Source organism: Coregonus lavaretus (genome assembly GCF_964263955.1).
Source record: "Coregonus lavaretus genome assembly, chromosome: 3".
Lineage (NCBI taxonomy): Eukaryota > Metazoa > Chordata > Actinopteri > Salmoniformes > Salmonidae > Coregonus > Coregonus lavaretus.
This window is the reverse complement of record NC_139990.1, coordinates 78,014,102-78,037,613: the sequence shown is the minus strand read 5'-3', so window position 1 is coordinate 78,037,613 and position 23,512 is coordinate 78,014,102. Positions and strand designations below refer to the sequence as shown.

Here is a 23,512-nt window from a genome sequence, read left to right as displayed (position 1 = left end):
GATTGATTGTATAATGTACACACATATGATTTCAATTTGTGAGGGTGTGATATGGGGGTTGGAGCTATGTTTATTTATAAACGTTCATAAGCAATGGCAACAGTGCCATGTTGATCTGAGACTTGCTGTCGAAAAACCATATTAGTGTGCGACTTTCACCTGTTGCAGATACACCTCCCCCGACTTCACTCCCCTCGACTTTCGTTTTCAGTCGGTTGCTTTCGCCTTACCACCCATTCACTCATTGACCCGTTCACTCATTGAAAGAGTGCTCTCTGGTTTTCACTAGTTACCACAGCCTCAAAATCAGAATTGGCTAGATTCGTGAAAACTAACATTTGTTTTTTGGTCTTAATTGAAGGTTAGGCATAAGGTTAGTAGTGTGGTTAGCGGTTAGGGTTCAAATCAAATTTCAAGAAGAGAAATTGAAGAAATAGGCCGGGTTTATGACTTTGTGGCTGTGGTAACTGTCCTTGTTCCAGGATCGCCAAGAATGCATCGACGACGCATGGGCAACGTTTCACATCTCCTGAAAAGTATTTCTGAGAAAACTACAATCAGTTCTCAAACTACAAACTGGTCCTTGTGGGTCCTATAACCGAGTAGTTTATCGCTGACAATTTATAGAAATGTAAAATATTTAATGAAAAGAAAGCAAATACACTTAAAACAAGACTCCGTTTTCAAAGTGATGGTTTTGTGTAATACTTCGTGTGATTATTGTTATTTAATGGAATGGTTTCGTCGTTTATTTAAGACTTTTATTAGACGAACCACTTCAGGCAATGATGAAGGCACATTCCCGCTTTCCTTTCCGCCACACAGTTTAAACTGACGGTTGTTATTGTTGTGGAGGTCTGGGATTTAAGTTTTGCAGATGGAATTTCTGATCCTTCGTGTTATTCAGGCAAATAAGATAAGAAAACTATAAACCATTTACATATAGCACTTCTTACCACACGTCTAGTGTAGTGTTCATTTAGGAAAACAGGCAAAACGCGGGTGGAAATCTGCCAAGATGTCTCTGCCACCGGAGAAAGCTTCTGAACTGAAGCAGATCATACACAACCATCTGATCAAGGTAGCTAGCAACCTAAGCATAAAACAATTAATAAAAGCTATTTTCAAGATTAATACATTACCAATCTGATAGCTATGTGTTCAATACAATGGAGCTAGCTACTTGGAGTTGGTACTACGACTTTCTGTTACTGATAGAGAACATTAGCTAACACATGAATAGACATAGCTAGCTATGTACAGGGAAACACTTCTAGTTAAAGGCCTGAGAGACTGTTGGATTATCCCACTTATGCCACTAAGCCATTGAGGGAGAACAGCCAGAGTGGGGCTTGAACCATTCTGTTCTGAGATTTTGTGAGTAATAAGGTGTGTTTTGTCAGATAAACATCCATGAGAAGATCAGGGATGTGTTGGCAGAGACAGTGAGAGAGGATCTGGACCCTGGACATGGCTCTCTCTCTGAGGAGGACTTCCTCAGGGCTCTGCAACGCAGGGGAATCGTAGACGATGTCATGAAGGATCTACATTTCTCTAAGGTGAGTTATGGAGAATCTTCTGTTCAGACTACACATTATTATTGGAGGTTGAATGCACCTTTCTACAGAAGTCCAGAGAGGACATGAATACACAAAATAATTCCCTTGTTATGTCGAGATCACGACGTATCTCATGATCGCTACATAACAAAAGTTGTTTTATTGAGATCACAAGATAATTGAAAGTACCACGCATCATCCAATCATTTGTTCAGATGCACCATGCACGATAACCACCTCATCAAGGAGCCCTGTGGCTGTATTGATCGCAATGCGCTCGTGGGGCATTTAAGCCCTGCACAATGCCTGACAGGCAGCACTGTCTCCCAGGCTGTGTGCCGCCCCAAAGACCACAGCCAATTGCATGCAAGGAACAACGCAGCTAACTTGGCAAGTCTTGTGAGCCAGTTAGCTAGGTAGTCTTACTGGAAAGTTATCTGTGCTGGTTGTTAGCTTCCATAACTGATATGTGTTTAATTATAATGGACACTTCATGCTTTGTGGATAATATTTACATTTACAGTGGGTGAACTCCATTCCTGACAGGCTGATCAGATTCAATTTCAGCCTCAAAGGCTGATAAATCAGGATGCTGCCTTATAGGCTGTTTCATGGGTAAAGCTCCTTGCAGGCAGATTAGCTGTCAGTGCTTTATAGGTTGATGCATATAATCCAGAGTAGTTGTGCTCTATTCCTGGCAGGCTGATCAGATTCAATAGCAGCCTCAGAGGCTGATAAATCAGGATGCTGCCTGTAGGTTGTCTGCAAGGAGCCTTTCAAGCTGCTATTGAATCTGATCTAGCTCTGAGGCTGCTATTGAATCTGATCTAGCTCTGAGGCTGCTTTTGAATCTGATCTAGCTCTGAGGCTGCTATTGAATCTGATCTAGCTCTGAGGCTGCTATTGAATCTGATCTAGCTCTGAGGCTGCTATTGAATCTGATCTAGCTCTGAGGCTGCTATTGAATTGTAAGTAAGCATTTCACTGTAATGTCTGCACCTGTTGTATTCGGCGCATGTGACCAATAAAATTTGATTTGATTTGATTTGAATCTGATCTAGCTCTGAGGCTGCTATTGAATCTGATCAGCCTGTCAGGAATGGAGCTCACCCACTCTGTACATTTAAATATTATCCATAAAACATGCAGTGTCCCTTACAATTATACACATATCAGTTATGCAAGCTAACAACCAGCACAGATAACAAGCTAGCTAGCTAACAAGACTACCTTGCTAGCTAGCTAGCTAGCTAGCTAGCTCGCTCGCTCACAAGACTAGCCAAGTTAGCTACATTGTTGCTTGTATGCAATTGGCTGTGGTCTCGGGGGTGGCACACAGCCTGGGAGACAGTGCTGCCTGTCAGGCATAGTTAAGGGCGTAAATAACCCCATGAGGGCATAGATGCCCCATGAGCTCTAAAGGGACATTTAGCTTGCTAACATTCTAACTTATAAACTGATAAGGAGCTCCAAACACAAATGAAAGCATGATGTCAGCATGAAATGTACCATCCCTTAGTGTATCAGTCAATAAAAACGTATGCACTGATCCACCGTGGGCTCTGCCGCCTCAGCCATACTGGCAATCTATCATCAATACGTCCACTCCTATTTATAGAGTTTATCTCGTGATTTCAACAAAACAACTTTTGTTATGTAGTGATCATGACATAAATAAGTTGTGATCTCGACATAATCTATTTTTTCATATGTCCTCCTCTGGACTTCCGTACCTTTCTTTTTAACGTTGACACTGTTTTGATAGGAAGTGCCTGACACAGAGTTAGGACTCCAGAGCACTCCAAAGCCTGCAACTCACTATATTGACAAGGACCTGACAAAGCTCAAGAAAAGTAAGAAAAGCTGTTAGCGGGGAGATTGAACGAGCAGTCTCCTGTAGCACCTAAAGTACCCTTACTACTGTTCAGTGTCAAATGATTATATTTCTGTCCTCCCAGTCAACATGGACCCAGCGAGGAGGTACCTGTACCTCCAGGTCCTGGGGGGTAAGGCCTTTCTAGAGCACCTCCAGGAGCCAGAGCCCCTACCTGGGCAGGTCTGCTCCACCTTCACCCTCTACCTGCACTTCAGGAACCAGCGCTTCCGCTCCAAGCCTGTCCCCTGTGCCTGTGAGCCAGACCTACAGGAGGGCTTCCTGCTGGAGATACACAGAGAGGGACTGGGTACAGACTGGTTTACTTCCTGACTGCCTGATATTACACAAACGGTTTACTGTAGACAACATTGCCTCCTTTAATTTACCATTTATCTTTGATCCCCGTTGTAAAGTAGTCCTGTTTACTAGTTGACCTGTTTACCTCACCTGTCTGTTGTTCCACAAGTGTTAACTTTGGATAGTAACAACATTGCCTCCTTTAATTTAGCTTCTCTCATTGATCCTCGTTGTACAATAGTGGATTTATATTTTATGGTCAGTTTTACAGGCCTAGATTGAGCTTACTCTCGGACAACAAAAGTATTGGGGCCTCCCGAGTGGCGCAGCGGTCTAAGGCACTGCATCGCAGTACTAGAGGCGCCACTACAGACCCGGGTTCACCCCTGCAGGCTGACCTCGGTCATCAGTTGAACGGTGTTTCCTCCGACAAATTGGTGCGGCTGGCTTCCGGGTTAAGCGGGTGGGTGTTAAGAAGCGCGATTTGGCGGGTCATGTTTCGGAGGACGCATGACTCGACCTTCGCCTCCCGAGCCCGTTGGGGAGTTGCAGTGATGAGACAAGATCAAAATTGCGGAGAAAAAGGGGGTAAAATACCAAAAAAATTAAAAGTATCAATTGATCATCTCTGAACAGGCTTCTTGGTCATGACTTTCCTTTTTCTCTGTGTCTTACAGGTGATGGCAGTAAGATGGCGGATGCCACCACGATGTTGTCTATCTGTGACCCAGTCCACCTGGTGTTGATAAAGAGAGACACGTCCAGTGAGACCACCCTGGTCTCCTCTTACTTCCTGGACTGGAGGACCGTCCTCTCCTCTCCCTCTGGGAAGACCAGCATTGCTGTAGAGCTGCTTGGAGTCGGTAAGGACCCTGGGGTTGAACTATTTGAGGTTACATTTTCTGAAGGAAAGTAACCTGCATTTTCTATTCATTTGCCTGATTAACACCCAGTAAAATACATAGAAAGTTAAGATAAAAGAGGGAAAAATTCTGTCTGCTGTGTTCTGTCAGGTAGTGAGTGTAGGTGTTTCTGTTCTGTCCTAACTGTCGGTAGTGAGTGTAGGTGTTTCTGTTCTGTCCTTACTGTCAGTAGTGAGTGTAGGTGTTTCTGTTCTGTCCTAACTGTCGGTAGTGAGTGTAGGTGTTTCTGTTCTGTCCTAACTGTCGGTAGAGAGTGTAGGTGTTTCTGTTCTGTCCTAACTGTCGGTAGTGAGTGTAGGTGTTTCTGTTCTGTCCTGACTGTCGGTAGGGAGTGTAGGTGTTTCTGTTCTGTCCTTACTGTCAGTAGTGAGTGTAGGTGTTTCTGTTCTGTCCTAACTGTCGGTAGTGAGTGTAGGTGTTTCTGTTCTGTCCTAACTGTCGGTAGTGAGTGTAGGTGTTTCTGTTCTGTCCTAACTGTCGGTAGTGAGTGTAGGTGTTTCTGTTCTGTCCTTACTGTCAGTAGTGAGTGTAGGTGTTTCTGTTCTGTCCTAACTGTCGGTAGTGAGTGTAGGTGTTTCTGTTCTGTCCTAACTGTCGGTAGTGAGTGTAGGTGTTTCTGTTCTGTCCTGACTGTCGGTAGGGAGTGTAGGTGTTTCTGTTCTGTCCTTACTGTCGGTAGGGAGTGTAGGTGTTTCTGTTCTGTCCTAACTGTCGGTAGTGAGTGTAGGTGTTTCTGTTCTGTCCTAACTCCAGGTAGTGAGTGTAGGTGTTTCTGTTCTGTCCTTACTGTCTGTAGTGAGTGTAGGTGTTTCTGTTCTGTCCTTACTGTCGGTAGGGAGTGTAGGTGTTTCTGTTCTGTCCTGACTGTCGGTAGTGAGTGTAGGTGTTTCTGTTCTGTCCTTACTGTCTGTAGTGAGTGTAGGTGTTTCTGTTATGTCCTTACTGTCTGTAGTGAGTGTAGGTGTTTCTGTTCTGTCCTTACTGTCGGTAGGGAGTGTAGGTGTTTCTGTTCTGTCCTAACTGTCGGTAGTGAGTGTAGGTGTTTCTGTTCTGTCCTAACTGTCGGTAGTGAGTGTAGGTGTTTCTGTTCTGTCCTAACTGTCGGTAGTGAGTGTAGGTGTTTCTGTTCTGTCCTAACTGTCGGTAGTGAGTGTAGGTGTTTCTGTTCTGTCCTAACTGTCGGTAGTGAGTGTAGGTGTTTCTGTTCTGTCATAACTGTCGGTAGTGAGTGTATGTGTACTGTTCTATCCTAACTCCAGGTAGTGAGTGTAGGTGTTTCTGTTCTGTCCTTACTGTCTGTAGTGAGTGTAGGTGTTTCTGTTCTGTCCTAACTCCAGGTAGTGAGTGTAGGTGTTTCTGTTCTGTCCTTACTGTCTGTAGTGAGTGTAGGTGTTTCTGTTCTGTCCTAACTCCAGGTAGTGAGTGTAGGTGTTTCTGTTTTGTCCTAACTCCAGGTAGTGAGTGTAGGTGTTTCTGTTCTGTCCTGACTGTTGGTAGTGAGTGTAGGTGTTTCTGTTCTGTCCTGACTGTTGGTAGTGAGTGTATGTGTTTCTGTTCTGTCCTGACTGTTGGTAGTGAGTGTAGGTGTTTCTGTTCTGTCCTGACTGTTGGTAGTGAGTGTAGGTGTTTCTGTTCTGTCCTAACTGTCGGTAGTGAGTGTAGGTGTTTCTGTTCTGTCCTAACTGTCGGTAGTGAGTGTATGTGTTTCTGTTCTGTCCTGACTGTCGGTAGGGAGTGTATGTGTTTCTGTTCTGTCCTGACTGTCGGTAGGGAGTGTATGTGTTTCTGTTCTGTCCTGACTGTCGGTAGTGAGTGTATGTGTTTCTGTTCTGTCCTAACAGGTAGTGATTGTAGGTGTTTCTGTTCTGTCCTGACTGTCGGTAGTGAGTGTAGGTGTTTCTGTTCTGTCCTTACTGTCGGTAGGGAGTGTAGGTGTTTCTGTTCTGTCCTGACTGTCGGTAGTGAGTGTAGGTGTTTCTGTTCTGTCCTTACTGTCTGTAGTGAGTGTAGGTGTTTCTGTTATGTCCTTACTGTCTGTAGTGAGTGTAGGTGTTTCTGTTCTGTCCTTACTGTCGGTAGGGAGTGTAGGTGTTTCTGTTCTGTCCTAACTGTCGGTAGTGAGTGTAGGTGTTTCTGTTCTGTCCTAACTGTCGGTAGTGAGTGTAGGTGTTTCTGTTCTGTCCTAACTGTCGGTAGTGAGTGTAGGTGTTTCTGTTCTGTCCTAACTGTCGGTAGTGAGTGTAGGTGTTTCTGTTCTGTCCTAACTGTCGGTAGTGAGTGTAGGTGTTTCTGTTCTGTCATAACTGTCGGTAGTGAGTGTATGTGTACTGTTCTATCCTAACTCCAGGTAGTGAGTGTAGGTGTTTCTGTTCTGTCCTTACTGTCTGTAGTGAGTGTAGGTGTTTCTGTTCTGTCCTTACTGTCGGTAGGGAGTGTAGGTGTTTCTGTTCTGTCCTAACTGTCTGTAGTGAGTGTAGGTGTTTCTGTTCTGTCCTTACTGTCGGTAGGGAGTGTAGGTGTTTCTGTTCTGTCCTTACTGTCAGTAGTGAGTGTAGGTGTTTCTGTTCTGTCCTTACTGTCAGTAGTGAGTGTAGGTGTTTCTGTTCTGTCCTAACTGTCGGTAGTGAGTGTAGGTGTTTCTGTTCTGTCCTTACTGTCTGTAGTGAGTGTAGGTGTTTCTGTTCTGTCCTAACTCCAGGTAGTGAGTGTAGGTGTTTCTGTTCTGTCCTTACTGTCTGTAGTGAGTGTAGGTGTTTCTGTTCTGTCATAACTGTCGGTAGTGAGTGTATGTGTACTGTTCTATCCTAACTCCAGGTAGTGAGTGTAGGTGTTTCTGTTCTGTCCTTACTGTCGGTAGTGAGTGTAGGTGTTTCTGTTCTGTCCTAACTGTCGGTAGGGAGTGTAGGTGTTTCTGTTCTGTCCTTACTGTCTGTAGTGAGTGTAGGTGTTTCTGTTCTGTCCTAACTCCAGGTAGTGAGTGTAGGTGTTTCTGTTCTGTCCTTACTGTCTGTAGTGAGTGTAGGTGTTTCTGTTCTGTCCTAACTCCAGGTAGTGAGTGTAGGTGTTTCTGTTCTGTCCTAACTCCAGGTAGTGAGTGTAGGTGTTTCTGTTTTGTCCTAACTCCAGGTAGTGAGTGTAGGTGTTTCTGTTCTGTCCTGACTGTTGGTAGTGAGTGTAGGTGTTTCTGTTCTGTCCTGACTGTTGGTAGTGAGTGTATGTGTTTCTGTTCTGTCCTGACTGTTGGTAGTGAGTGTAGGTGTTTCTGTTCTGTCCTGACTGTTGGTAGTGAGTGTAGGTGTTTCTGTTCTGTCCTATCTCCAGGTAGTGAGTGTAGGTGTTTCTGTTCTGTCCTGACTGTCGGTAGTGAGTGTAGGTGTTTCTGTTCTGTCCTGACTGTCGGTAGGGAGTGTATGTGTTTCTGTTCTGTCCTGACTGTCGGTAGTGAGTGTATGTGTTTCTGTTCTGTCCTAACAGGTAGTGATTGTAGGCTACCAGCTAGTTGAGCATGTGCAGAGATGGGCAGTATTTCAATTACTTTTGAGTATTTAGTCATTTGTATCACACTGGGCTGAACTACACTCCAATGTGTTTGTAGCAAGATACTTTCCAGAGCTGTAATTTGTATTTACTAATTACTTTTCTATACCATTGTTTATAGCGGTTCACCATTTTGTGGCTCCCTTTCACCCTGCATATTTTATTAGAAGTCTGATGGCACTATGGTGTGATAAGAGTGCCTGCTAAATTAACTAAATGTGTATGTAAAAATTGACAATTGCAAAGCATGCTGAGTATTATTCTAATGAGCTCTGCCCCGAACCAAGGTTTTGTCTAGAAGGGGTACAGCTTTTGTCAAAATTGACTTTTTCTAGCAGGTGTAGGAGAGCTTACACAGCAGGTTAGGATAATTAACGTAGCAGGTTAGGATAATCAGGTTAAGCTGTAACCCATCTAGGCATGACCCTGAAACAAGGCTGCTAATAATACCCAGTTTGCTTTGCAGTTCATTTTGGTGTGTTCATTTTCACATATACATTTACATTTGGTCATTTAGCGGACAGTGTTATCCAGAGTGACTTCCAGTCAGTGCATTCTACTAAGATGGATAAACGACATCATACCACAATAAAACGTTTCTGTCACCGTTACTGACAATGTTGTTGCTGTTCGGCTGGCTACTTGCAAATGTATCTCTGTATTTTAAAAATACTAAATACATGTATTTTCATTAAATACATTTCAAAATACAAGTATTTATTTCGTAGTTTATTTTGATACATTGGTCTTTATGGTATGTTGTAATAGTATTTAGTCATTTTTTCCCCATCCCTACCCATGTGTTCAGTATGTGTATCTGATGTCTGCTCTGTCCTAACTGTAGGTAGTGAATTTAAGGTATCAGCTGGTGTTCTCAATGTGAGTCTGGAACTCTATCCTCCTCTGACAGAGGCCCTGTCACCTGACATCATCACCACACAGGTCAGAGACTGGTCACGCTATGCTATGCTACTATGCTCTGTCACGTTGTCATGCTATGATTCACTAACATTTGTATCGTTCCTTCCTAAGAGGCAGCCATTTATAATGATTGTTATTATTTGCAGCAATCCCTGGAGCGCCAGAAGACAGCGGAGAAGGAGAGGTTGTTTCTCTTCTATGCTAAACAGTGGTGGAGAGAGTTTCTAGAGATCAGACAGTCAAACCAAGCCAAACTGGTCAAGATCTTTGCACAGGTCCTCACAATGTTTGCTTTTGTTGTAATACTTGTGTATTAATATAATACTGATGTATTAGTGTTTAATAATATTAAAAACCATTGTTGTGTGTGTTTTTAGGATGAGAATGGTGTCGAGTTTGTAATGGGCCGAGTTAGCTGTGCTGTGTGTTAGCTGGGTGTGTGTTAGCTTGGGTGTGTGTTAGCTGTGATGTGTGTTAGCAGGGTGTGTGTTAGCTGTGCTGTGTGTTAGCTGTGCTGTGTGTTAGCTGGGTGTGTGTTAGCTGGGTGTGTGTTAGTTGGGTGTGTGTTAGCTGTGATGTGTGTTAGCTGTGCTGTGTGTTAGCTGTGCTGTGTGTTAGCTGGGTGTGTGTTAGTTGGGTGTGTGTTAGCTGGGTGTGTGTTAGCTGTGATGTGCGTTAGCTGGGTGTGTGTTAGCTGTGCTGTGTGTTAGCTGTGCTGTGTGTTAGCTGGGTGTGTGTTAGCTGTGATGTGTGTTAGCTGTGCTGTGTGTTAGCTGGGTGTGTGTTAGCTGTGATGTGTGTTAGCTGGGTGTGTGTTAGCTGGGTGTGTGTTAGCTGTGATGTGTGTTAGCTGGGTGTGTGTTAGCTGTGCTGTGTGTTAGCTGTGCTGTGTGTTAGCTGGGTGTGTGTTAGCTGGGTGTGTGTTAGTTGGGTGTGTGTTAGCTGTGATGTGTGTTAGCTGTGCTGTGTGTTAGCTGTGCTGTGTGTTAGCTGGGTGTGTGTTAGTTGGGTGTGTGTTAGCTGGGTGTGTGTTAGCTGTGATGTGCGTTAGCTGGGTGTGTGTTAGCTGTGCTGTGTGTTAGCTGTGCTGTGTGTTAGCTGGGTGTGTGTTAGCTGTGATGTGTGTTAGCTGGGTGTGTGTTAGCTGGGTGTGTGTTAGCTGTGATGTGTGTTAGCTGGGTGTGTGTTAGCTGTGCTGTGTGTTAGCTGTGCTGTGTGTTAGCTGGGTGTGTGTTAGCTGGGTGTGTGTTAGTTGGGTGTGTGTTAGCTGTGATGTGTGTTAGCTGTGCTGTGTGTTAGCTGTGCTGTGTGTTAGCTGGGTGTGTGTTAGTTGGGTGTGTGTTAGCTGGGTGTGTGTTAGCTGTGATGTGCGTTAGCTGGGTGTGTGTTAGCTGTGCTGTGTGTTAGCTGTGCTGTGTGTTAGCTGGGTGTGTGTTAGCTGTGATGTGTGTTAGCTGGGTGTGTGTTAGCTGGGTGTGTGTTAGCTGTGATGTGTGTTAGCTGGGTGTGTGTTAGCTGTGCTGTGTGTTAGCTGTGCTGTGTGTTAGCTGGGTGTGTGTTAGCTGGGTGTGTGTTAGTTGGGTGTGTGTTAGCTGTGATGTGTGTTAGCTGTGCTGTGTGTTAGCTGTGCTGTGTGTTAGCTGGGTGTGTGTTAGTTGGGTGTGTGTTAGCTGGGTGTGTGTTAGCTGTGATGTGTGTTAGCTGTGATGTGCGTTAGCTGGGTGTGTGTTAGCTGTGCTGTGTGTTAGCTGTGCTGTGTGTTAGCTGGGTGTGTGTTAGCTGTGATGTGTGTTAGCTGGGTGTGTGTTAGCTGGGTGTGTGTTAGCTGTGATGTGTGTTAGCTGGGTGTGTGTTAGCTGTGCTGTGTGTTAGCTGTGCTGTGTGTTAGCTGGGTGTGTGTTAGCTGGGTGTGTGTTAGTTGGGTGTGTGTTAGCTGTGATGTGTGTTAGCTGTGCTGTGTGTTAGCTGTGCTGTGTGTTAGCTGGGTGTGTGTTAGTTGGGTGTGTGTTAGCTGGGTGTGTGTTAGCTGTGATGTGCGTTAGCTGGGTGTGTGTTAGCTGTGCTGTGTGTTAGCTGTGCTGTGTGTTAGCTGGGTGTGTGTTAGCTGTGATGTGTGTTAGCTGGGTGTGTGTTAGCTGGGTGTGTGTTAGCTGTGATGTGTGTTAGCTGGGTGTGTGTTAGCTGTGATATGTGTTAGCTGGGTGTGTGTTAGCTGTGATGTGTGTTAGCTGGGTGTGTGTTAGCTGGGTGTGTGTTAGCTGGGTGTGTGTTAGCTGGGTGTGTGTTAGCTGTGATGTGTGTGTTAGCTGGGTGTGTGTTAGCTGGGTGTGTGTTAGCTGTGCTGTATTTGAACTCTGCTGTATTTGAACTCTGCTGTCTTGCTTGCAGGATGAGAACGGCGTCAACAGGCCGGTGTGTTCCTACGTGCGTGTCCTGCGTGCTGGTCGTCTCCTGGAGAGTCCCCGTCAGGCAGCTCGCTTCGTTAGCCTTCTGGGCCTGGAGAAAGCCCCTGTGGTGGGGGGAGGAGGAGGGGGCAAACAGGAGCAGTGGTGCTCTCTCCTCGCCTTCCTCTGTAGAGGCAAGGTAAGGACTGGCTCTGTTCTGTACCACACTGTTTATACTGCATGTGTTGTAGACACTGTGGCTGTTGAAAAAGACTAGGCAAGGCCTGCTCAAAAACCACACAACACACACAGCCATAACCATTTAGACAGTTGTAATACTATTAAGTCTTTAACCTCTGACAACTTATCTCTCTCTCTCTGTTGTAATCCTCAGTGGTGGAATTGTACAATAATTGATTTATAAAACTGTTATTTAAACTGTCTATTATGAGAAGATGTGTTTTTATCCTGATGGACAGTTCTGGGATTTTCCCCCAGTGCAGCAGAATGAATAAATGCCTCTCCTCCTCCTCTCTCCTCTCCTCCTCTCCCCTCCCCACCTCTCCCCTCCCCTCCTCTCCTCCTCCTCTCCCCTCCACTCCTCCTCTCCTCCTCTCCTCTCCTCCTCCTCTCCTCTCCCCCCTCCTCCTCTCCTCTCCTCTCCTCTCCTCTCCTCTCCTCTCCTCTCCTCTCCTCTCCTCTCCTCTCCTCTCCTCTCCTCTCCTCTCCTCTCCTCTCCTCTCCTCTCCTCTCCTCTCTTCTCCTCTCTTCTCCTCTCCTCCCCACCTCTCCTCTCACCCCTCCTCCTCTCCTCCTCCTCTCCTCTTCCTCTCCTCCTCTCCCCTCCCCTCCTCTCCTCCTCCTCTCCTCCTCCTCTCCCCTCCCCTCTCCTCCTCTCCCCTCACAACACACACAGCCATAACCATTTAGACAGCTGTAATACTATTAAGTCTTTAACCTCTGACAACTTATCTCTCTCTCTCTGTTGTAATCCTCAGTGGTGGAATTGGACAATAATTGATTTATAAAACTGTTAAACTGTCTATTATGAGAAGATGTGTTTTTATCCTGATGGACGGATCTGGGATTTTCCCCCAGTGCAGCAGAATGAATAAATGCCTATCCTCCTCCTCTCCCCTCTCCTCCTCTCCCCTCTTCTCCTCTCCCCTCCCCTCCTCTCCCCTCCCCTCCTCTCCTCCTCCTCTCCCCTCCCCTCCCCTGACTGAGACATGATGACCAGCTCTATGGGTTAGAGTTAGGAACTGAGACCAGACTGAGACATGATGACCAGCTCTATGGGTTAGAGTTAGGAACTGAGACCCTGTCACCCGAGTGGCGCAGTGGTCTAAGGCACTGCATCGCAGTGCTAGCTGTGCCACTAGAGATCCTGGTTCAAATCCAGGCTCTGTGGTAGCCGGCCGCGACCGGGAGACCCATGGGGCGGCGCACAATTGGCCCAGCGTCGTCCAGGGTAGGGGAGGGAATGGCCGGCAGGGATTTAGCTCAGTTGGTAGAGCATGGCGTTTGCAACGCCAGGGTTGTGGGTTTGATTCCCACGGGGGGCCAGTATGAAAAATAAAAAATAATTATGTATGCACTCACTAACTGTAAGTCGCTCTGGATAAGAGCGTCTGCTAAATGACAAAAAAAATAATAAAAAAAAAAAAAATAAAAAAAAAAAAAATTTAAAAAAAATAACAAAAATCAATAAAAAATAAAAAAAAACAGACTGAGACATGATGAACAGCCCTATGGGTTAGAGTTAGGGTTAGGAACTGAGACCAGACTGAGACATGATGACCATCCTTATGGATTAGAGTTAGGGTTAGGAACTGAGACCAGACTGAGACATGATGACCATCCTTATGGGTTAGAGTTAGGGTTAGGAACTGAGACCAGACTGAGACATGATGACCAGCTCTATGGGTTAGAGTTAGGAACTGAGACCAGACTGAGACATGATGACCATCCTTATGGGTTAGAGTTAGGGTTAGGAACTGAGACCAGACTGAGACATGATGACCAGCCCTATGGGTTAGAGTTAGGGTTAGGAACTGAGACCAGACTGTGACATGATGACCATCCTTATGGGTTAGAGTTAGGGTTAGGAACTGAGACATGATGACCAGCCCTATGGGTTAGAGTTAGGGTTAGGAACTGAGACCAGACTGTGACATGATGACCATCCTTATGGGTTAGTGTTAGGGTTAGGAACTGAGACATGATGACCAGCCCTATGGGTTAGTGTTAGGGTTAGGAACTGAGACCAGACTGTGACATGATGACCATCCTTATGGGTTAGAGTTAGGGTTAGGAACTGAGACCAGACTGAGACATGATGACCATCCTTATGGGTTAGAGTTAGGGTTAGGAACTGAGACCAGACTGAGACATGATGACCATCCTTATGGGTTAGAGTTAGGGTTAGGAACTGAGACCAGACTGAGACATGATGACCAGCCCTATGGGTTAGAGTTAGGGTTAGGAACTGAGACCAGACTGTGACATGATGACCAGCCCTATGGGTTAGAGTTAGGGTTAGGAACTGAGACCAGACTGAGACATGATGACCATCCTTATGGGTTAGAGTTAGGGTTAGGAACTGAGACCAGACTGAGACATGATGACCAGCCCTATGGGTTAGAGTTAGGGTTAGGAACTGAGACCAGACTGTGACATGATGACCAGCCCTATGGGTTAGAGTTAGGGTTAGGAACTGAGACCAGACTGAGACATGATGACCATCCTTATGGGTTAGAGTTAGGGTTAGGAACTGAGACCAGACTGAGAAATGATGACCAGCCCTATGGGTTAGAGTTAGGGTTAGGACAGCGTTTCTCAAACTCGGCCCTCGCGACCCCAAGGGGTGCATGTTTTGGTTTCTGCCCTAACAGTACACAGCAGATTGAAATGATCAAAGCTAGGGCAAAAAACTAAACATGCACTCCTTGGGGTCCAGAGGACCGAGTTTGGGAAACTCTGGGTTAGGAAATGAGGCCAGACTGAGACATGGTGTTTTTGGTGTTTCCAGGGAGACTGTGACATCTCTCTGATCTGATTGGTTGTGTGTTTCCAGGGCGACTGTGAGGACCATGCCACCCTGCTGTGCAGTCTGCTGCTGGGGTTTGGCCTGGATGCCTACGTGTGTGTTGGCACTAAGCCCAAGGGCTTGGCACACACCTGGGTGATGACCAGGGGCACTGACAGTACCATCACCTTCTGGGAGAGCCTGACCGCACACAGGTGAGACTAAAGCCTGGTTCAGATTCAACAGCCGACATGAGATCAGACAGAACTAGACTGTTTCAGAATGTTGTGTTGTAGAGCAGACGGTCTAAAGACCAGAGACGGGGCCTCCCGAGTGGCGCAGCTGTCTAAGTCACTTCATCGCAGTGCTTGAGGCATCACTACAGGCCCGGGTTCGATCCCAGGCTGTGTCACACCCGGCTGTGACCGTGAATCCCATAGGGCAGCGCACAATTGGCTCATCATGCTCTAGCGACTCCTTGTGGCAGGCCGGGTGCCTGCAGGCTGACTTCGTTCGTCAGTTGAACAGTGTTTCCTCTGACACATTGGTGCAGCTGGCTTCCGGGTTAAGCGGGCGGGTGTTAAGAAGTGCGGTTTGGCGGGTCATGTTTCAGAGGACACATGACTCGACTTTCGCCTCCCGAGCCCGTTGGGTAGTTGCAGCGATGAGACAAGATTGAAATTGGGGGGGGATTAAAATTAAAATTGACCAGACACAGTTCAGACCGTTTCCACGGTAACGCTGCCTCTTTACAATGACATGATTTCTTTGAAACAAAGTTGCCACTTGTTGCAGCTAGGTGTTGTAGCAGCGGCTAGGTGTTGTAGCAGCGGCTAGGTGTTGTAGCAGCGGCTAGGTGTTGTAGCAGCAGCTAGGTGTTGTAGCAGCGGCTAGGTGTTGTAGCAGCGGCTAGGTGTTGTAGCAGCGGCTAGGTGTTGTAGCAGCGGCTAGGTGTTGTAGCAGCGGCTAGGTGTTGTAGCAGCGGCTAGGTGTTGTAGCAGCGGCTAGGTGTTGTAGCAGCGGCTAGGTGTTGTAGCAGCGGCTAGGTGTTGTAGCAGCGGCTAGGTGTGTAGCAGCGGCTAGGTGTTGTAGCAGCGGCTAGGTGTTGTAGCAGCGGCTAGGTGTTGTAGCAGCGGCTAGGTGTTGTAGCAGCGGCTAGGTGTTGTAGCAGCGGCTAGGTGTTGTAGCAGCGGCTAGGTGTGTAGCAGCGGCTAGGTGTTGTAGCAGCGGCTAGGTGTTGTAGCAGCGGCTAGGTGTTGTAGCAGCGGCTAGGTGTTGTAGCAGCAGCTAGGTGTTGTAGCAAACAACTTTCATGAAATACATGCACCAGAAACATGACGACTCGTCAGAGAAATATCAACAAGCTAATCTAGCTGTTACTGCAATAAAACAGCTAGATCGCTGTCTGCTTGACTAACTAATTAGCTGCTTGGCTGAACACAGAACGTCAGCGCACTGTTCTCTGATTGGCTAAAGGAAGTAGCAAGTTTTTAGCTAAGATTTGCAGCCAACATGAGATGATCTAAAACTAGACTGTTCAGATCAAACAAATTTTGCTCTATAACTGTATAAACGCGTCTGGTGTTTTAGATGTGAACTGGGCTTAACACACCTGCAACAATTTGTCCTCTGTCTCTCTGGCTGAGAGTTTCTAATGGGTTAACTGAGTCCCCTTCACCAGGGTGCAGCAATGTTGTGAATAGACCTGTCATGATCCCTTCCTCTAGTCTATACGTCAGTGGCATGTCTGTTCTACACAATATTTTTCTATCTTGTAGCTCAGCTGGTAGAGCACGGCGCTTGTAACGCCAAGGTAGTGGGTTCGATCCCTGGGACCACCCATACACAAAAATGTATGCACGCATGACTGTAAGTCGCTTTGGATAAAAGCGTCTGCTAAATGGCATATTATTATTATTATTATTATTATTATATCTGTTCAACCATGTTGTTTTAGGTACCTCCACCAGGCCATTGACCCAGATGCCCCTCCCCTGGCCCCCCAGCCCCGCCCCTCCTATCCCTACACGACCATCGGCTGTGTGTTCAACCACAAGGCCTTCCTGGCCAACTGCCAGCCGACGGACGCCGTGGAACTCTGCGTGTTTGACTTCCACAACCAGTCCCAGTGGAAGGCTATGAGTGAGGAGGCTGTTGGCTCAGTGTGCTCCCCGGGCAGCACCACCTCTCTGCCCCCTCTACCTCCTCTCTGTGGTCCCTCCCTGGAGCCCAGCGCTGCCTCCAACCAGCTGGAACTGGAGCTGAGGTACCTGGTGGTGGAACACAGGAAGGTGAGAGTAGAAACACAGCTTACAGGTTGGCTTAGTTAAAACTGAATCACCTGTCAGAGCCCATATCTGTCAGCCATGTTGTGTTGTGTATCTACAGTACAAGATATTAACATGGCCTCTGTGTATAGTCATGTTGTGTATCTACAGTACAGGATATTAACATGGCCTTTATGTGTATAGTCATGTTGTGTATCTACAGTACAGGATATTAACATGGCCTCTGTGTATAGTCATGTTGTGTATCTACAGTACAGGATATTAACATGGCCTTTATGTATATAGTCATGTTGTGTATCTACAGTACAGGATATTAACATGGCCTTTATGTGTATAGTCATGTTGTGTATCTACAGTACAGGATTTTAACATGGCCTTTATGTGTATAGTCATGTTGTGTATCTACAGTACAAGATATTAACATGGCCTCTGTGTATAGTCATGTTGTGTATCTACAGTACAGGATATTAACATGGCCTTTATGTGTATAGTCATGTTGTGTATCTACAGTACTGGATATTAACATGGCCTTTATGTGTATAGTCATGTTGTGTATCTACAGTACAGGATATTAACATGGCCTCTGTGCATAGTCATGTTGTGTATCAACAGTACAGGATATTAACATGGCCTCTGTGTGTATAGTCATGTTGTGTATCTACAGTACAGGATATTAACATGGCCTTTATGTGTATAGTCATGTTGTGTATCTACAGTACTGGATATTAACATGGCCTTTATGTGTATAGTCATGTTGTGTATCTACAGTACAGGATATTAACATGGCCTCTGTGCATAGTCATGTTGTGTATCAACAGTACAGGATATTAACATGGCCTCTGTGTGTATAGTCATGTTGTGTATCTACAGTACAGGATATTAACATGGCCTCTGTGTATAGTCATGTTGTGTATCTACAGTACAGGATATTAACATGGCCTTTATGTGTATAGTCATGTTGTGTATCTACAGTACAGGATATTAACATGGCCTTTATGTGTATAGTCATGTTGTGTATCTACAGTACAGGATATTAACATGGCCTTTATGTGTATAGTCATGTTGTGTATCTACAGTACAGGATATTAACATGGCCTTTATGTGTATAGTCATGTTGTGTATCTACAGTACAGGCTATTAACATGGCCTTTATGTGTATAGTCATGTTGTGTATCTACAGTACAGGATATTAACATGGCCTTTATGTGTATAGTCATGTTGTGTATCTACAGTACAGGATATTAACATGGCCTTTATGTGTATAGTCATGTTGTGTATCTACAGTACAGAATATTAACATGGCCTTTATGTGTATAGTCATGTTGTGTATCTACAGTACAGGATATTAACATGGCCTCTGTGTATAGTCATGTTGTGTATCTACAGTACAGGATATTAACATGGCCTCTGTGTGTATAGTCATGTTGTGTATCTACAGTACAGGACATTAACATGGTCTCTGTGTATAGTCATGTTGTGTATCTACAGTACAGGATATTAACATGGCCTTTATGTGTATAGTCATGTTGTGTATCTACAGTACAGGATATTAACATGGCCTCTGTGTATAGTCATGTTGTGTATCTACAGTACAGGATATTAACATGGCCTCTGTGTGTATAATCATGTTGTGTATCTACAGTACAGGATATTAACATGGTCTCTGTGTATAGTCATGTTGTGTATCTACAGTACTGGATATTAACATGGCCTTTATGTGTATAGTCATGTTGTGTATCTACAGTACAGGATATTAACATGGCCTTTATGTGTATAGTCATGTTGTGTATCTACAGTACTGGATATTAACATGGCCTTTATGTGTATAGTCATGTTGTGTATCTACAGTACAGGATATTAACATGGCCTCTGTGCATAGTCATGTTGTGTATCAACAGTACAGGATATTAACATGGCCTCTGTGTGTATAGTCATGTTGTGTATCTACAGTACAGGATATTAACATGGCCTCTGTGTATAGTCATGTTGTGTATCTACAGTACAGGATATTAACATGGCCTTTATGTGTATAGTCATGTTGTGTATCTACAGTACAGGATATTAACATGGCCTCTGTGTATTGTCATGTTGTGTATCTACAGTACTGGATATTAACATGGTCTCTGTGTATAGTCATGTTGTGTATCTACAGTACAGGATATTAACATGGCCTTTATGTGTATATTCATGTTGTGTATCTACAGTACAGGATATTAACATGGTCTCTATGTGTATAGTCATGTTGTGTATCTACAGTTCAGGATATTAACATGGCCTTTATGTGTATAGTCATGTTGTGTATCTATCTACAGTACAGGATATTAACATGGCCTTTATGTGTATAGTCATGTTGTGTATCTATCTACAGTACAGGATATTAACATGGCCTTTATGTGTATAGTCATGTTGTGTATCTACAGTACAGGATATTAACATGGCCTTTATGTGTATAGTCATGTTGTGTATCTACAGTACAGGATATTAACATGGCCTTTATGTGTATAGTCATGTTGTGTATCTACAGTACAGGCTATTAACATGGCCTTTATGTGTATAGTCATGTTGTGTATCTACAGTACAGGATATTAACATGGCCTTTATGTGTATAGTCATGTTGTGTATCTACAGTACAGGATATTAACATGGCCTTTATGTGTATAGTCATGTTGTGTATCTACAGTACAGGATATTAACATGGCCTTTATGTGTATAGTCATGTTGTGTATCTACAGTACAGGATATTAACATGGCCTCTGTGTATAGTCATGTTGTGTATCTACAGTACAGGATATTAACATGGCCTCTGTGTGTATAGTCATGTTGTGTATCTACAGTACAGGACATTAACATGGTCTCTGTGTATAGTCATGTTGTGTATCTACAGTACAGGATATTAACATGGCCTTTATGTGTATAGTCATGTTGTGTATCTACAGTACAGGATATTAACATGGCCTCTGTGTATAGTCATGTTGTGTATCTACAGTACAGGATATTAACATGGCCTCTGTGTGTATAGTCATGTTGTGTATCTACAGTACAATATATTAACATGGTCACTATGTGTATAGTCATGTTGTGTATCTACAGTACAGGATATTAACATGGCCTCTGTGTATAGTCATGTTGTGTATCTACAGTACAGGATATTAACATGGCCTTTATGTGTATAGTCATGTTGTGTATCTACAGTACAGGATATTAACATGGCCTCTGTGTATAGTCATGTTGTGTATCTACAGTACAGGATATTAACATGGCCTCTGTGTATAGTCATGTTGTGTATCTACAGTACAGGATATTAACATGGCCTTTATGTGTATAGTCATCTTGTGTATCTACAGTACAGGATATTAACATGGCCTTTATGTGTATAGTCATGTTGTGTATCTACAGTACAGGATATTAACATGGCCTTTATGTGTATAGTCATGTTGTGTATCTACAGTACAGGATATTAACATGGCCTTTATGTGTATAGTCATGTTGTGTATCTACAGTACAGGATATTAACATGGCCTTTATGTGTATAGTCATGTTGTGTATCTACAGTACAGGATATTAACATGGCCTCTGTGTATAGTCATGTTGTGTATCTACAGTACAGGATATTAACATGGCCTCTGTGTATAGTCATGTTGTGTATCTACCTTACAGGATATTAACATGGCCTTTATGTGTATAGTCATGTAGTGTATCTACAGTACAGGATATTAACATGGCCTCTGTGTATAGTCATGTTGTGTATCTACAGTACAGGATATTAACATGGCCTCTGTGTATAGTCATGTTGTGTATCTACAGTACAGGATATTAACATGGCCTTTATGTGTATAGTCATGTTGTGTATCTACAGTACAGGATATTAACATGGCCTCTGTGTATAGTCATGTTGTGTATCTACAGTACAGGATATTAACATGGCCTTTATGTGTATAGTCATGTTGTGTATCTACAATACAGGATATTAACATGGCCTTTATGTGTATAGTCATGTTGTGTATCTACAGTACAGGATATTAACATGGTCTCTGTGTATAGTCATGTTGTGTATCTACAGTACAGGATATTAACATGGCCTTTATGTGTATAGTCATGTTGTGTATCTACAGTACAGGATATTAACATGGCCTTTATGTGTATAGTCATGTAGTGTATCTACAGTACAGGATATTAACATGGCCTTTATGTGTATAGTCATGTTGTGTATCTACAGTACAGGATATTAACATGGCCTCTGTGTATAGTCATGTTGTGTATCTACAGTACAGGATATTAACATGGCCTTTATGTGTATAGTCATGTTGTGTATCTACAGTACAGGATATTAACATGGCCTCTGTGTATAGTCATGTTGTGTATCTACAGTACAGGATATTAACATGGCCTTTATGTGTATAGTCATGTTGTGTATCTACAATACAGGATATTAACATGGCCTTTATGTGTATAGTCATGTTGTGTATCTACAGTACAGGATATTAACATGGTCTCTGTGTATAGTCATGTTGTGTATCTGTTTATCTGCTGCAGGGATGGGGAACTTTGAAGGGGGTGGGGGCCACAAAACATCTGATCTCATCATGAGAGGCCGCAGTGTTTTGCGGGTCTGACCTCATCATGAGAGGCAGCAGTGTTTTGCGGGTCTGACCTCATCATTAGGGGCCGCAGTGTTTTGCGGGTCTGACCTCATCATGAGGGGCCGCAGTGGCTCGCGGGTCTGATCTCATCATGAGGGTCTGCGTACACACATCCATACCCACACATGCAGTCAGAGCCGGCCTTAGCCTTTTGGGGGCCCTTGTCCCTAGCCTTTTGGGGGCCCTTGTCTTTAGCCTTTTGGGGGCCCTTGGCCCTAGCCTTTTGGGGGCCCTTGGCCCTAGCCTTTTGGGGGCCCTTGTCCCTAGCCTTTTGGGGGCCCTTGTCTTTAGCCTTTTGGGGGCCCTTGGCCCTAGCCTTTTGGGGGCCCTTGGCCCTAGCCTTTTGTGGGCCCTTGGCCCTAGCCCTTTGGGAGCCCAACATGTTGTTGCCCCTCCCCCTAACTTGCGAGAAAACATTTTAGCGACCGCCTCTTGACAGTCGAGAAAAAAATGTGAAGTCTCTTGCAATTGTGTTTGTAGAAGCTGTATTATAGTAGTTCTCTGTGTGTGTCTCTCGCCAGGACCTGGGCCTGGCCACGGTGTGGGAGGACCACCTGTCTTACGTGCTGTCCTCTGCCCTGGCGGCGTACGAGCTGGAGCGCTGCACGGGGACTTCCTGCGGTAACGAGGAGTTCCAGGACGCTGTGCGGAGGGCGGTGCCGGACGGACACACCTTCAAAGGTTTCCCCATCCACTTCCTGCATCACAACGCACGCAGAGCCTTCGCTACCTGCCTCAGGTTACTATAGCAACGCATCGCAACACCTAATGTTTCCAGCTTATAGACACGTCACAGTTTTATAAGTTGTTCAGATAAGTTACGAGCTGAAGAACAGGAGAGGTGTGCGTTGTCATGGATACAGAAGTGGTGTGTGTTGTCATGGATACAGAAGTGGTGTTGTAACTCAAATGTAATGTAATGTAAATGTAACTGTTGTTGTCTGGGCAGGTCTCCGTTCTGTGATGAGATAGTGTGTTGCCGTGGGGACCACGTGAGGCTGGCGGTGCGTGTCCGGGTGTTTGCGTACCCTGAGTCTGCCTGTGCTGTCTGGGTGATGTTCGCCTGCAAGTATCGTTCTGTACTCTGACCTCTAACCTCTGACACCCCCCCCCACCGCTGTCTAAGGCCATAGGAGCAACACCTTTACACCTTCCTCTTTTGTACAATATTGTAGGGCTGGGAATGACCAGGGACCTCACCATCCAGTATTATCACCATACTTAGGTGCCGATACGATATGTATTGTGATTCTCACCATTATATAAGAATTGCAATTCGATAATGTGATTTTATTGCGATTTACATTGTCCAAACATATAATAACATATACTATCCCGATATGTAACTATCGATTTTTTTCCCCCCAACACTACAATATTGAAAGGTTTTATATTTGTAGTCTTAAAGACTTTGTTTACTATATGAGATTGTATTTATAGCTACATATATTTTTTGTAAATAAATTAATGACTTTTTAAATTGAGTGAGTTTGAATTGGAATTTGAATGAAATTGATTCATTAGATTATTTTCCTGTTATCTAGTAAATCGGGTGTAATTAGTCTAGTGTAAGCCCTGGAAGGTTTGTAATAAACAGTGGATGTGTAACACATTGTTACACCACTAGATGGCGAGTGAAGACCAGCAGAGACAGTGAAGTTTGAAATGACTGAACTAAAGGCTCCATTCCTCCAGGAGCTGTTCAGTGTAATCACTGTCTAGAGAATATCAACACTCATCCTCTTCACATTCACATCTACCGCACTAACAAACATGTGGCTGATTCAAAAACACCTATTTAAACACTATTAGAACTAAGTCAATGGTATAGCAAAGGACTTTATGATTCAAACCACAAATAATAACTGAGGGATCTTATGACTTCCAGTAGCTGTTACTGTCCTTCCTAATAGTTTCCGAAGACAGTTGGCATCTCCAGAGCCTGTCTCTTTCATAAAAGGAATATTTCAATAAGAGGAAAGTAATGCACTCTGAACGGTTCTGTAATTACTATTTCATTATCTTATCAGCCCTCAATTAAACTGTAATGAGTGAGTCT

General features: G+C 44.5%; 1 protein-coding gene across 1 annotated transcript; it reads left to right on the top strand.

The window, feature by feature from the left end:
- The first annotated feature begins 849 nt into the window (after positions 1-849).
- cep76 (centrosomal protein 76) lies at positions 850-22,930 on the top strand. Its single transcript, XM_084155612.1, has 12 exons — positions 850-1,081; positions 1,404-1,559; positions 3,325-3,412; positions 3,518-3,742; positions 4,410-4,595; positions 9,037-9,134; positions 9,260-9,388; positions 11,502-11,696; positions 14,574-14,740; positions 16,483-16,816; positions 21,975-22,192; positions 22,403-22,930. Exons 1-12 carry the CDS (start codon positions 1,019-1,021, stop codon positions 22,539-22,541), a joined length of 1,998 nt encoding a protein of 665 aa, XP_084011738.1. The 5' UTR covers positions 850-1,018; the 3' UTR covers positions 22,542-22,930.
- The last annotated feature ends 582 nt before the right edge of the window (positions 22,931-23,512 follow it).